Here is a 16,561-nt window from a genome sequence, read left to right as displayed (position 1 = left end):
CATCACAAGCTGGTCATTTTTTTGTGCAGTATTTTTTTTCCTTTTTCTATTTTTATATCAGTCAGGGTTCAGTCTAGATGTAAAGGACACTCAGTATTCATTGTTTTTCTCCCTGACCTCATAAGAGGAGCTGACATGTTTTTTTCTCTCTATCTAATCTCATTCATATCCTCGAATTTAAACCCCCCTACATTACTGTTTTTGTTTTCAGATTTTAGGTGTTTTTTTTTTTTTATCATCTGTTCTAAAAATACAACCTCAGCCTTCAAATGGAAAAAAAACCTCAAAGAGATTTATAAATGTCACCAAGTGAAAGAACCAGTGCTGGAATTCAGTTTTATAGAGAAGCTGTCTCACCTCCTTTAGCGGGTCGTTGAGTTCACTCAGGATGTTGTCCTCGTCGAAGATCTTGCCTTGGTAGCGATGTTCATAGTAGTCGTGGATTTTCTGCCTCATGTCTGCTGGAAGCTTGTGGAAGGACATGTATTGCTCCACTTGTTTGTACTGGAAACACAGAAACAGAAAGATTTCAGTTCAAGTAAGCGTACAACAAGCGTACATAAAGGGTTAGTACACATGAATCTACAGCAAAGCTCCTGGAAAATGCAGCCTTCACATAATCTGTCCTCATGTTTCTGTATTGAGGACAATCGGTGCTCTCACATAGTCACAGTGCCACGTCCCGGTTCTGTGTGTGGAGGCAGAGACAGAACAAGCGAGGCAGGTGGTGAACGAATGAGTACAAGCCCGCGGCTATGTCAGACCAAGGTAGCAGTTCTGATTATCTCGCCCATGCAGGAAGCTTCATCCTAATAGGAAAGTGAGCTATGATCTGATGTGAACTAGCACGTTTACCTGATATCCTGGAGAGATTTTAGAGCTTGATGAAGTGATAATTATTTGCATGGTTTCACCTGAATATTTTATTGCGATACCTCTTATTCCAGCACACGGGTACAGTAATGTTTTTAGGGTGATCGGAGATGATGCCAGAGTTTCACTTTCTCTCTTCCTCACTCACTGAATAAAACAATCATACAGGCCTTGCTTAAAGAATGTGAATGTGTTGTCATTACAGATTATTTATTAGAAACTTTAATACACATTCTTAAAAAAATATTTAGCAAGATCATAGAATTAAATGACTATAAATGTCCTCACATATTGTGTTAATATGACAAGATAAGGTCATAAAATGTATTTAATTTATAAGTAATATGTTACGATCACTGTCGTTTACCAAATGAAGATGTTGTTATGATGCAGCAGTGTTGAACATTTTTGGTGAAAATGCCAAAATTCAATTGATGATTCCAGTAATACTTACTGATACAAACCTAATGTAACAGTTCAAGAAATACCAAGATGTTATTATGTTTTTCAAATATGTATACACTGCTTTGAAGCAGAACTATAGTATCATGTTTACTTTATTTACTCAACAGACAATTCCCCAAAAAGCACAAGATACTGTATACCCTTTCAATTGAAATATATGTTTCATAGAAGCTTGATTGAATATGAAACAAATACATACACCCGTGCGTCCTTTCAGTTTAGTATGGAAGAGGGGATGAAGGGGAAAGGAGGAATAGAGAGGGAAATACAAATTCAGAAAAGGATGAAGGATTGTTGGCCACACTATCAGAAAGCCAGATGGCCGGTGACTGTACTTTTTTTTTTTTTTTTTTTTGTATTGTGCATGCATGGCTTGATGCTGGACCTTTCCGGTTGTGCAATACTGCCACTAATAAAGATGGGAGAACCATCCTGTATCTGGTAATTAATTGAATCTTAGGCGGAGTAAAAAATCTGTCTACATTAACCTCAAGGCAAGTGTCGGCCCTAAGGACAGAGAAGAGGAGAAAGAAAATACTTACAGCTCCTCTACTTTGATTAGTTTCCTCACATGGGTTTTTTTTTTTTCCACAGACAGAGCTGTGAAAACAATCTTCCCAGACAGTCTGAGGTCCCTGACACTTGAAAATAAACACTGTCTCTCACACTGCCTCTGGCAATCACAGTGGAGCTGTAGGTGAGAGCCAAAAGCAGAGAGAGGTTTGTAGCCAAGTCCAGGTTCAGGCTCTATGGCCAGTTTGGTGCAATATGGCCCACAAACAATGGAGTCTCAATTCACCATATTTTCACCAGTCACCATGGTAACAGTTTTTCTCTGGCACCATCTGCAGAGGTGACAGTCATATTCCTGGTTTGCAAAATCTATGAGAGTAGGAATTTGACCAGTTGTCATTGGTTTCTTCTTGATGTGTCAGAAAATAAAAAGTAAGTATTTATAAAATGTCATCTAGTATTTGGATTGATTCAAATCTAAACTTTTGGGACTTAGCAGTGAGTAACATTTACTCCTTTCCTGTCATGCCTGAGGAAGATCTTGTCGATCTAAAACGTTGCCATGTTTAAATAATATTGCCCATTGGGAGCAGAGCAGTGTGCAGACATTTTCCTTTTTCTCAGGCTTGCCTGTCATATCATCACGTATTCACCTGTGATGTAAGAAAGGAAGTGGCTGACTTCTTAATGTAAGCTGAATGAGTTATCAGATGTGTTTTCAAAGGAAACATGGCCAAATGTCATTTTGAATTTTTACTTTCTTTTTTTTTTGATTACTAATCAAAAAGGAAGCAGAGATTTGTCACATTCCCAAAATGTCTATGAATTGCAACCTTGCAAAACCATGCAACAACACCATGACGTCACTTGAGCTCCCGAGGCTAATTGTGACATCAGAGCGAATGGTTGCCATATTGATATGGTGAATGCCTCTCATTGATTCCTCTTCTGATTCTGGGATTGCGTCGGTGAAAAAGTTGCGACAAGGCCATTTTGACAGGCTGGTCAATCGGCACAGTAAGTCCTCCAGCTTTAGGTCATAATATGACATAATCCCCCCACCCACACAAATCGAAAATTGTATTGGTTTATCATGATGGATCAATGCTGACTCCATTTCTAACCATTGTCCTTCTATTTGTTTCTCTCATTCTGTCTGTCTGAGATAGTCAGGCCTACATTCACCACGGGATGAACCATCATCAAAATTTGGCTGAAAAGATTTACACAGATTTTATGTTTGAGTCTTGAAACTAGTGGTAGCACACAGTAAGCTCAGATACTTGCATAAAGGCTAGAAAAAGCAGGAAGCAGCTAGCTTGGGCTTCCCAAAGCTGATTTTAAAACAAGTTGGTTTATCAAGGAGTTGTTCGTTTGATTCCCCTTTGTCCACGTGTCCAATTACTCTTTTATTTATTTCGTACCAAAGAATCGTCATTAGGCTAAGCTAAGATAAAAAGCTCCTTGCTCTATCTTCATTTTTTGACACATGGTGAACAAATTTTCCAAAATGTCAAACTATTCTGTTATTGCATGACTGCTTGCTTGTACATATTTCTATATTTCTAGTACATATTTCAAAGTATTTTGATTTGACATGGGTGCATGCAGATTTCAGAGTCTATCTATCTAAAAAAATATTTTAACACTGATTGCTGCACATTCCAGGTGCACCATTACAGACTAGTTTGCGATTTGTCAAGTCCTTTCACATTTATTTTTACTATTTCTTTGACCGTATTTAGGCATTAAAGTGGTCTATATTTAGTCAGTATATAAGATCAGGCACAGTTCTACATCTGCTGGTTGACTCACAGCTGTATGCTGCTTTACAGTGATTCAGCACCAGGGCATCACAGCAGTCTAGAGATTATGCATGCTTTACATCATCACTCCCCCCTCCTGTTTCCTTCCATCTTTTATTAATTATTTTCATAGTGTTTGCATATTTTTTTTACTCTCATAAGATTCAAAGACAGATGTAATCAAAAAAAAAAAGATGTAATAACCAGTCACCTAAGGACATGGCTTTTGCTGTTGAAGTAGAGCCAACTGAAGAAGACAAGAATGATTGCTTTCATCATTCTTCCTCTCCATTCCTCATCTTCTGTCCTTGTCATAAACATCTTCTGTCCCAAGCTAACCTCTAACCTTTCACCGGCATCCATCTCTGTATCCGTGTATCCAACCCCCCGCCCCCCGCAGCTGTGGCAGTGATAGATGTAATGACTGAGCACCCTGAACTCATCCCTGCTGCTCGTCAGCCTGCTCCGATGATATGCACAGCCACGCAGCAAATCAGCCCTCGCCGTATCCGGCTCCACACTGAGGCTCTGTTACCACGAACATGGCATTCACAGCCTCAAAGCTGTCACTTCAATGTCTGCAGGGATGCTGAGGGGCCAGAGTGGGATGTAGATTAAGCAGATTTGCTGGGAAGCAGATGTACATACGTACTGAGCACGACACATGTCACTAATGCAAACTTTCATCGGCTGACTTGTTTGCTTTAGGCAACCTGCTGTCTTGTTTTTCTTTTTTTTTAAGTGGAATGTGCTGTGACATCTGTGAATCCTATCAATCATACAATTATTTTGGGTTATAGTAAATTCAATTCATGGAGAAATTTCCCCCCTGGTGGGAATTAAATAACCATGCCACTGATTCTAGGAACATTTTGTGAAGTGTTGTTTTTTTTTTTTGTCAGACAAAAAATGGTCTTCACTGAGCATGCTCCGTCCCACCACATCCACATCTTCTGCCCTGATGCTTTGAGTCAATCAAAATCTTTTTCCTTCTCTCCACCTACCAGAGAGTGAAATCGTACGCTCCCATGTACTTTTACTTGTTTAGCATGATTAGTTCAGGTTCTTCTCTTCATTCGTATTTCCCTCCCCTTTTTGATAAGAAGTGTGGGTCGGCTCTTTTACTAAAATTTTGTATCTTTTAAAAGAAATCACAGATTGTATTCCTGATGCTGAGCTTTATGGTGCAACCACAGACTGCATGAAATAGTAACGGCGAGACCCCACAGCATCGCCGCGTACCGTATCGCCGCGTACGGCGTGCACCATCTGATGTACCATGCCGTACCCTACTTTCGTGGTTCCCAACCTTTACATGGAACCCCCCTTATTTTTCATACAGGATTTTGTGGTAGAGACATGTCAATCACAATCCCAAAGCATATCCTTCTCTCTTGTTGATTTAACTCTGTGTAACCATTATTTAAAAAATGACATTGTGCTTTATCAAATAAGACCTTAGTCGACTGTTTATCAACCTCATAAATTAACTTAGAATTAGGTTTGTTTTGCAAACTTGGCAATCGCCCCCCTACTGTCCATAAGAGAGAATGCAGGTTTAATACTTAACTTTTGAGAATGAGGCAACATTCACTACTACTGATAACAACACTGCAACACTGTACTAAAAGCACACAGAAGGGTTGTTTCTCTGAATTGCTTTGACCATGGAAGCTGCTGGCAAGGTCAGGCCATCGTTTTAGAATGGATTGATAATGCTTAAATGCTTTTATGTGCATGTGTAAATTAATGAACTGGTATTTTAGCATGGCCTCTTATAGTCATGGCCAAGGTGACTCTGCCACTTCCCTGATAAGAATTATGGCTACAACCTTCTGAAGGATAACTGAAGTGTGCGTTGTGTGTCAATCGCCTGCCTCAGTGTGTGTGTTGGTGTATCTGAAATGACACACTCATATACTGTACATATTACAGGGCTGTAACTAGTAAAACATATTTTTGGCATCATTTAGTTAGATATAGAGCTGAAACCTTAAGTTGATAGACTGCAAACAGTTGTGTTTAATGGTCTTTCAACCAATGAAAAAAATAATGGTACCATACACTCCAATGTGAACAATTCATTTGGTCTATTTATTTCATGGCATAAAAAAACACATCACAGTTTTCCATGATTATGCCATCACATTTTTTTTTTTATTTTTTTTTTTAAGATTTTGCTTTCAAATTGGATAAATTAATTCATTATTTGTATGAAGCTGCTTTCGCTCTTTTGACAGCGACCAACCAACACAAACCAACTTCTGTTTTATATGACTCATCATCCTGCAATGACCTTGAATAAAGTCACTTCCCATTTGCATTAGAAAATTCCTATATGTATGTTGGATGGATCCGTCTGTTGCAGCTTACATCATCTCTGTAATCACATAGGTTAGGGATCAGCGCTTCGTTTTAATCATAACTACAGTATTTCCTTAAGTAGATCAAAACATACCATAGAGAACTGCAATCCCCTGCACTACAATGCTATGTGCACATGGAAATCTGCAATGTAAACACAGGAAAAGTTTTGGGGTCGAAATCAGGCACTTGCGTGCGAGCACGCCGCATCAGTCATGGCCTTGTGTTCTGGGAATCAGCCAGCCCCCCCCCCCCCAAGTGCAGATCACAGATGGTGGCTCGGCTGAAGCGCTGGATAATCACCCTCCATGCAACAAAAATAAAAGTGATGTAATACGGTGGAATTGAAGGTAAAGAATAACGTGTTTACTGGCAACATTCAGACAATGAGGTGGCCGGTTATGTTAAAGACCTTTTCACCCCTATGGCTTTGTATGATCTGCTTGGGAATAGAAAATCCTCATTCGTGTTCCTCGCCCCGCATATTGTGATTTGTAAAGCTCAACGCCCTGGTCCACAGGGCCACAGCGAGATCACCTAATTTATTTAAGTCAAGCTCCATGAGCAGGAAATGTAGGCAGCTGTAAAGAGCAAAACCCCTTAGAATAATACTTTAAGACCTTCCCAGTGGGTTTTACTTACCTTAACACATTAATGATCTGTAATTCATACCATTGTGTTCCTTTTTTTTCAAAACGTTTTACTTGATTGAAATTCCATCCAGTATCATGCAAATCCTCAGGTATTTCGTACAATAATGTCTGCCGTTTGGTTCTTACCTTCTCCTGGTATTGCCTTCGTGAAGAGTCCAGTGATTGGATTAGCGCTGTAGCATGGCCAACAAACATGGCGTAGCATGTGGCCCCTACAATCATACTCAGCATGGTTATCCACAGGTCGGACATGCTGACAGGCGCCCGGGCACCGTACCCGATGCACAGCATGTGGCTCATGGCTTTGAAGAGGGCGTAGGAGTACTGCTTTCCCCAGGAAACATTCTGCAAGGATGGAGAGAAAGGGGAGTGGAGAGACAGAAAGGGGTAGGGGGGAGTTACTGCAGGGCAAATCTGATAAGGAAGGTTATTCGACAGGTTCCCTTTGATTGATTACCTGAAACTCTACCAAACATTTGGACAGCGTACTCTTCATTTACTATATTCACATGCCATCTTCCTCTTGAATTACGCTCATGCTCATTTCCTTACTTAGACAGGTTTCCCTTTAATGGATCAAAGAACCTCTACCAATCACTTGGACAGTATAATCCTCATTCACAGAATTGAAACATCGGCCATTTTCCACAGACATCACACTACTTTACTGAGTAAGGTTAGGGAGCTCAAATGACTGCTGCTTTCCAGGTTGCACATGCCACTCCATTCGTCCATTAATATTTACAGTCTATGCTTAAAGCCTGCACTAGGCTGCTGAACTTTCTACCTGTCTTTTTTTTTGGAGTCAATATGCAACACTCAAAATCCCCTCTGACCCCTCCCCCACCCCCACCCCACCGCACCCCATGGTTGGAAAACGGCTCAGATTTGAAGTGCTCAAAGTTGCATTATTTACAGACGTCTGAGGCCCTGCTTAAAACCCTCCTTCACAGCATGCGGCGCTGAGAAAGGAGGGGCGGGATGCCCTGGATTGTTCTGCCATCTCTCAGAGGTTTGGTTTTCACAAGTGTCGTAACAGGACTCGGTGTGTTGGAGGCAGAGGAGATGACAAACAGGGCTGAGAGGAAGGGAAGACAGAGCTGACAGTCTCGTAATATATCTGCTTTAACCTACAACAGGCTTTCTGTTGCAGATAAAGTAAGTCCGTCACCAAGGACACTTGAACAGCTCTCTGTTACAATCCGAAGACGTGATTTGTGCTGGCTGAGAGTCGTTCCCTTTTATCGTTCTCAACATGTGTTCTACCCACAAAGTGACGTATCATGTTCCTTTAACTACACAATGACTGCGAGTTGAGTTCACGAGGCTGCTCTTATCTAATAATGTGTCCAGCTGGGTTTATGAGAAGCCGTTTCATTGTTGTCTCGTCAGACCAAGTTGTTTGAAAAAGTCGCTGCCGACTGGGAAACAAGAAGATATGCTGCCAGGCTGGAGTTTAATGCTGCCACTTAGGATCAGCCTCTATGACTCTTCATGTATATCAATAGCATAGTTATATAAGTCTAATGGATAATATACTTCCTGAGATTATATACACTCTAGGACTGGAGTATTTGGAGGAATGGGTGGTTCCTATGCCAAATAGGTTTTTTTGGTATGGATTCCCAAAAGATCCAACGACCATCTTTGGTAATCAAGTGGCAACAAAGTTATAATTTGATTATATCTATTAGCCGATTGGAAGTGACACTATTGGACCTACATAAATGGCAAGGGAATTACACAAGTTTTATTTTTCTTACAGCATGAAAGTCAGGGATTCGGGGGTCAGACCGTCTAAAGCAAGGTCTCGTTGACAATCAAAAAAGCAGATTAAATGTTCTCCCACCACATTTTTTATGATATTATATTTTGGGGGCTATGTCCAACCATTTTTTGTAACTTTACAGGAACAGAGTGATATTCATTACATTTTTTCACAGTGATTGGCCAAGTGACTGGTAGGTAAGGAATTTGGCAATTTGAGTTTAATCTTTACACAAATTTGTCCTTTTTACAATTCAAACATGACCACATATTGTACTAACTATTTGATGACAAGCATACATACAACTTAAAGCAAATCTTTTAGACTTCTCAAGGAAATTTGTTCTTTTTGCCATGCAATCTGAAATCACTATGCATCCCCCTAAAAAAGGACCCCTCTCTTTTTGTGCACCCGAGCCCACAAGTATTGTAACTCAGTTCTATAATCAACCTTTTCGTCGTGATTTATTTTTCTTCTCCTGCTTTTTGATGCCTTCAGCCTCAGGAAAAGTCACGTCTCAGAGTCACAGCAGGGATTAGACTCTTTATTGACACAGTAGATGTCAATCTTGTACTTTTTGCCTGGAGACATGCAAAATCACCAGTGAGCAGACTAACAGGCCCATCAAGGCTACATCTGTGAAACTGAGTGAGTTCCTAACTGGAGGCTGAAGTGACACCTCTTTGGTACAGGCTGAAAATCACAGCCGAGTTGCTGACTCCTCAAACACTTTAACCTCCTGATGGCAGGAAATGCTGAGAAATGCTTCATACACAACACCTATCTCCCAAAACAGAATAGCTAATGAAAGAAGTATAAACACCTCCAGAGAATAAAGGTAATCTGTCTTGTTCCTAACTGGTTGACACAGTTCCTGTAACATGCTGCATTGTAATATAGAACATCTCTTCATGCCTCCTTTTGTCACGATGGTCTACATTCTGCTCGACTCCACACTGTTCATCATCTAGGATTTAGTAACTGTGTAAATTTACAGCTAATCACATGCCCTGGATGACTCACCGGCTCATCTCCATACTGATTAGAAAACTGTGATAATTACACGTCAGCATTAATAAACAGAGTTTAGTGTGTTTGTGTTTCTCCAAAAGAACAAACAAGATCCTGTCTCCAAGTGCAGGACAAGCCTTTTTTTTTATGATGTGACTATGATAGAAATGTCGGAATCACCAAAAAAGAATAGAGCCTTCAAACTGGCCAAAAGGTTATTTTAGCACATGTTAAAAGAGTATATCTAAAAGTTTAACAAAATAACTGGTTTCTTCATTAAACTGATGCTCCTCAAACTTGCATCTTTTTTAAATTACATATTGCCAAACAATCAATATTGTTCAAATAGAAATAAATATCACAATCTTATATTTTGCCATGTCGTCCAGTCCTGTTTGTAGAAACTTTATGAGCAGTAATGTGGTGTTCTACAGTTGAACACTACACACACACTGAATAATCTTTTAACACACACAGAGATAACAAACCCACCCAAGCATGAAACTGGAACAAATACCATTTGTGGGGTCATGGGCCTTAGGTGTCCTTTCACATGCGTACATTTAGCGTGCGTGCTTGAGATGGTTATTGAGCAACACTGCAGAACGCTTGTGTTGACATTTGTATGCATGGGAAAACACAGAAAAGCTGAGGCGACTCGCTGCAATTTTTGGCCATTTTGTTTGTGTTCACATTTGATGCACAGATAAACATCCAACAGGGAATAACTGCGCCAGGAGAGACCATCATATAATCCTATTGTTGTATTGGTGGTATATGGCTTTGGAATTGGTGTCGCATGTCATTGCACCACACAATGTTTTTATAGAAAGAAGATAGGATGCAGCTGCTTCACTGGGGCACATGTCAGAACTGGTAGGTAGCAGGTATATATATATATGTATATCTATATACAGTATATATATATATATATGTATATATGTGGGTATATATATAGCTGGGATTGGCTCCAACTCCCCACGACCCCGAACAGCAAAGCGGTATAGATGATTGAAGGATGGATATAATTAACCGAGCCTTTCAATCTGTAAATATATATTTTAAACATTCATAATTTGCTTGTTGATAAGCGCTGCATTGTCGTCACCTAATGTTAATTCTGAATATGTTTGCACTGCTAAGAGATGTTCACTGCAGCTGGTTCATCTAAACATAAGTAATAATGTATATGAACAATTACGTTGCCGCAAAGTCAAAACTAAAATTTCATAATTCCATGATCTATTTCAATTTGCAATTTTGATATGAAATCATTTTTATTATTCTGTTTACCCATTGGGCCACTCATTGGTTCACTAAAAATGTAAAGTTTCTATCACTGTCACGCTTTCTTGATTCTAACTGAGCTGGGGATCACCACTAATAGGAGAAGTCCTTATTGATATAACTAGATACCATCACATCAGTAGAAATCATAATGTAACACATGAAGTATTCTTTGAGTCCAGTTTTATAACAGGTCGAGTCAGACACTCACACAGAGAAGTAACTTTTTTATGGAGGAAGCCATCTATTTAATTTTTACTCATCCATCCAGCTTTTAGGATTAAAACGTGAAGCGCCCCCTTAAGTAGCCATGAGTGGCTTTGTTAAGATTTTAAGCAGGTATTTCAGAATGCTAATTTACAAGATGATTATCCAGCTGCAGGTTTACAAAATAACAGCAAAGCAGCTTTCCTATTCAATAAGTTGCATACTTTGAATATTGCAACAGGTTATGTGGCACATTGCAGATGTGTCCTTTAAGACCTACAAACATGGAAAGAGAAAAAATAAAAAAGGATTACAGCCAGTAGTTGGTTAACCATCTCACAGATGCAGGTTCAATAACATTTCCATAACATTCAGAGACAGTGTTAAAGTCCACAGTCATTCTGAGACATAATGCATGAAGATTGCAGCAATAACATCCGCAGAAGTACTGCTTTGATTCCAGTGTGTATTTTTCCTGCCATTAAGTGACTCACAGCTGGTCTGGTGCATTGTTATTGCAGTCAGCACTACACTCCCCTGTTCAGTTCACCTATAGCAGAAATCATGACAGACACAAACATGTATTTTCCTCAGTATGCAGAGGTTGTGTTATGTGTGACAACCTGCAGAAATCTCAGAGATTGACAAGAGTTATTTTGCTGCGGTTTCTTGCTGTGTAGCCTTTATGTCCTCTAGGGAAGAGTGACTCATTGCAGTATTAACACATTCTCACCACAGAATGCAGTTTCTACTTCTTTTTCTTTCTTTTTTTTTTTACCACAATCCCCTTGATTTTAATAAATGTGGCTAACACAGCAGATGTATTCAATTCCTCCACAGCTTCAAATATAATTAAGCTCTGGCTGCAGCAAAACAAGTGACATCAGTTACTGCATATTCATGTTCCAGCAGCTCGGTCTTTGTTTACAAGCCGAGCAGTAAAGTGAGTTCACAGGCTTCATTATGCAGCTGGCGTTAACACCAATCTAACCTCACACAATTGTCAGACGATTCACAACAACAACTTAAAGTTCTATAATTAGTCCTAGACTGTGCTTCAACAACTTGCCCGCATTTCATTTCATTAGTCACAACATCCCGCCTCGAAATGACTCAAGATGTTACTGGTTATGTGACCAGAGAGGCAATCGATGATTCACCATCATCCCAGAACTGAGTGGGACCCAGAGGTGTCGGTTGTTGCAAGATCAACAAAGAAGTATGAGAGCAAAGGGATCTAACCCACAGCTGAAAGGACAGGAGCAGACAAGGAGATCTCACAGGCAGACAGAGCAAAAAGGTTTCTCATCTGTACTTCCAAAGACCAACACTGATCCGGTCGCTGTTTGATCAATCCCACCAGAATTTCACTGGTTTCTTTTTGGATTGCTGCGAGTGTCTGATTTAGTATCAGCTTTTTCATTGCAATTTTTTTTCCCAACATACAACAAAAATATCTGTACTTTAAAGTGACATTAAATTACTCACTCAAATATCTCTGAAACACAGCAAGCTGTCCAATGCATTGGGAAAAATGTGATGCACAATATTCATTTTTCAATTACATAATCAAACTACAAGCTGTTCTCCCTGGGAGGGCACAGAAGGGCCCACAGTCTTTGAACACATCAGCGAGGAAGCACAGGGGTCTGCGGGCAAGAACGCCAGCAAAACTGTTAGTTGGCAACAGAAATGACTCACAGCGGTGAGTCTCAGTGTGAAGGAGGCGCTTCTCTTTGTCTCTTCAGATTCAAGCTTGCATAAAGAATAGTTTAGTACGTTGGAATATCAGTTTTCTCCTAGTTACTTTTAATGTATGAATTGTTTTTTTCCTTCTTTTTTTTTTTTTTAGTTTAGCAGAGGTCTCTCCTGTTTTTTGTAGGTTTTCCCTTTAAGGTTTGGTTAGCAGTAGGGATACAACTGACGATTACTTTCATCATAACAAATTACTTGTGAATTATTCTGCCAATTATTTTCTGATTTGGTCATTTTTTATTTATTTTTTCATTGAGGAAAAATTCCCATAAAATGTACACTTAATTGCATTTCAATTTCAAAGACTATTACATATTCAGTTTACTACTTGATCAATCAAAAACAAGCAACAAATTGCATCACTTGAGTAGCCTGAGCTTGTGAAGAATTTACATTTCTGATCCACTGATAAATGAATCAACTAATTGTTTGGGCTGTACTTGTTTATAGGTTAGGTTAGGCAGTAGTGTATGCTGGACTGTCATCTGTTTTAACAAGTTATTTTCTAATTTGTGATCTATTTATGTACCGATCTCGATCTTCTTTATTCCAATTTTTTTGTTCAGGCTACTTCATTCTAGTTGAACAATTCACGCCCAAAAAAGTTAGAAACTATCACAAGACAGACATGGGTAAGTTAAAGGTATCTTAAGCTTGAAAATAGGGACCCAAACTGAACATATAAGCACATAACACATGTATTTTAAACATAAACATGTTAATGAAGTTTGACACCTTTGTTTTATCCCTCTCCTTTTACTTTAAAAAAAGTGTTATAAATAGTTGTCTGCAGTCTGAGAAGTGAGTCTACTTTTTCTTTTTCTATCCAATCATGTGCAATCAGGCATGCAGCGGCCACTTTCCCTGACGAGCTCTCCCTCAATCAGAGAGGTTAAACTAAGAAAGGAGTGAACCTGTTTTATGTTTCACTCTCGATGCCGTTCTGAGTGTCCATTCTTGACTTTCTGACACTTTAGGTGGAAATAAAACCACTTTTCATATTCTTTTTTTTTTAATTAATTTTTTTTTTACTTTTTACCTTCATTGTATAGAACAGCTGAAGAGAGAAACAAAATGTTGGGAGGAGAGAGAGGTCGATGACATGCAGCACAGGCAAGGTCGGATTCTAACCCACAGCCGCTGCTGTGAGGACTACAGCCTCAGAGCATGGTGCGCGCGACATAACCGCTAGGCTATCGGCGCTCCTCGTAACACCACATTTCTGAACACACAGAGGCGCCACTCCATGAAAAGCGTGATCAAACTCTCATGTTATCAGCATAGACTCGACACCCCGAGTCATTGTTTCATCAATTCATTTCATAAAGGCAAGATATGTTTAGTTTGACATCACCACTCGTACATGGAGCAATTCAAAGTGCTGTTAGGGTTCAAAACAGAACTCTAAGAACCTCATTAAGCACAAATAAGATATTTAAATACAAAATTAACTAAAATTTAAGATCAAAAGTTGTGGGAAATGCCCATCAAAATTTCACAAATTCTTAAGTGATGTCGTTTAATTGTTTCTCTTGTCAAAGCTTATGTTAAAAAACAACATACTGTTCATTCAAAAAAGCACTAGTTCTTAATATAAGAACATCTGCAACCAGCATATTTTTATTAAGAATTTTCCTTGACTAAAGGGATTTTCCAAAACTATCTATTCATCTATTAATTGTTACAGCTTAAGTCAACAGTAGTAAACCAACAAATCACAGCTTGTCAGATCTGGGGGAAAAAAAAAAAGAAGTTTTGTATTTCACTTTTATGAAACCACTCTGTCTTTGTTGACCGACGGGCCCCGAGAGAGAGGAGAGAGAGAGATTGATTAATTCATGACCTCTGGATGGGGCGCGCCTGTGACTCATCCAGAGGTTTGGGGGGGGGGGGGGGGGAATGGAGAGATGTGGGTGGTCAAGGGATAAAAGAGGCCAGGGAAGGGTGAACGAAGCTGTAGGGAGATGGTTAGACGGGTCTGACTACCTACAGTGTCTCATTGAAACATGAATCCTGAAGTATATATAGAACACTTTGTAATGCTCGTCACACGTACTGCTGAATGATATCTGAATATCTTAAAGGTCTGGACTGTTTGTTAGGCCCAACAAGAAGTATAAAAAGAAGAGGGCTTTTTTCTTCATTAAGATACATTCATAATGAAATGAGTCTTTAGTTGTTACCCGATAACCAATCCAGCTATAAAGCTAGATTTGGTCCAAAAGATTTGTCCATTTGGAAAAGAAAACCGAAAGAAAACTAATATTTGAAACTGAAACTAAAATTATTTTCTTTATCTTTATCTTATTTTATTAAGATTGTTTCTCAAATGTCGAATAAAAGTATTCACACTAAAAAAAATAATCTGGGTCTGAAAACGAACTGCAAAAAAATGCTGCAAACTAGATTGAAGTTAAATGTAAATATTTGAGTATAAATATTATTTCATTAAATTTTTTGTTTAGATAGATTTTCACATTTTAACATTTTTATGTAATAGCTCAAGTTTTGCCTCTCGCCCCATTGACAGCTGGAAATGGGCTCCACCCCCTCATGAGACCCCGAACAGGAAAAGCGGTCTAGATAATGGATGGACCTCATGTTTGGTGATTTAACTTTTTAATTTTTGCAGACAGGTTGCTCTTACCCCAATAACCTTCAACTGTCTGTACGTTTCATAGTTTGAAGCCTGAAGAGAAGCATTTAGCACACTGATACAAACAACATACTCTGACACACACATTGTTCAATCTTCTGTACATGCAGACCAAAGCAGCAGCAGGTCACCCTCTGGCCCGGGCCGACAAAGCGACAGCAGCACTATCTGCTCTGGTGATTAAGTAAAAGCAGCCTCTGAAGAGTAAGAAGCTACTCTCAGGCCATTAGTCAGGAAGATAACAGTGGTGCACCCTGCATGTACTGCAGCACTCAGCAGTATCTGCAGTCCTAGTCGGGCCCGCTCTTCTTCTTCTCACAGCTGGAGACACAAAGTACAGAGCCAACACGCGACAGAAAATAAAATGTGACGCAACGTGAATCTGAAGCAGCCGAGAGACACTCACAACCTTCACCTGGGCAGCCCCTCTCTCCTCACATTATGTGTTTTTACCTGCAGTAACGCAGGGAAAAAGTCTCATCAAGACTTTGAGCTCATGAGCACTAATGTGTTGTGACGGTGTGAGAAGAGGAATCTCTCATGCAGGCAGGGCTTTTCACTTTGCATTTGGCCGGCCACGTTTAGCACACAGGCCTCTGGTTCTGAGCAGATCCACAGGGAAGAGGTTTCACAAATTGCTCATTCTAGCACATCAAAGGCAGTAACACTACGTTAGATACTCATGAGCTCACTTACTAGTGAAACAAACACAGGCGTAAAGATGTTGCCTCTAATATGCCTCATTTATGGCTGAGTCTGAGGATCATTTTTCTAAATGGCAAGAATCCCTCAATCAGTCAAACTGACAGAAATCAATAAAGAAAGCAGGATGAGAAAACACATGTAAAGAGATAGGAGGTCCCGCTACAGTATGTCCACAGGTGGCACCAAAATCATCCTCACAGGAACTTTACATAAAGATCACATTTCTAAATGTATCCTCTGACTATACATGTCTCATTTAAGTTAGTTTTCCAGTGGATTGGGTTACATTTGCTTTTAAATTCCCGTGACTCATTCGCAGTGGCACGAGAAGTTTCTGAAAAGCAAATTTGCAGTGATAATAAATGAAGGTGTTTGGTTATTTTGTGCGATTTGAGAACTAGTTGTGAACATCATTGTTCACTCACAGATCCGCACACACAACTTGTTTCTACTTTAGGATTCATTTTACTTTAGTTATTGTGACACTGCATTGTGTTGT

General features: G+C 39.5%; 1 protein-coding gene across 1 annotated transcript in view; it reads right to left on the bottom strand.

Annotated features, from left to right (window-relative positions):
* The window catches only part of LOC132992186 (potassium/sodium hyperpolarization-activated cyclic nucleotide-gated channel 1), an 81,620-nt gene that overhangs the window by 26,766 nt on the left and 38,293 nt on the right, over positions 1 to 16,561 (bottom strand). The window contains exons 4-5 of the mRNA XM_061061364.1: positions 6,800 to 7,018; positions 358 to 504 (exon numbers count right to left, since the gene is read on the bottom strand). Of these exons, the coding sequence (XP_060917347.1) occupies positions 358 to 504; positions 6,800 to 7,018 (366 nt within the window). The remainder of the gene's footprint in view (positions 1 to 357; positions 505 to 6,799; positions 7,019 to 16,561) is intronic.

Source organism: Labrus mixtus, chromosome 17 (genome assembly GCF_963584025.1).
Source record: "Labrus mixtus chromosome 17, fLabMix1.1, whole genome shotgun sequence".
NCBI lineage: Eukaryota > Metazoa > Chordata > Actinopteri > Labriformes > Labridae > Labrus > Labrus mixtus.
The sequence above is the reverse complement of the archived record's forward strand: the minus strand, read 5'-3'. Positions and strand labels throughout refer to the sequence as shown.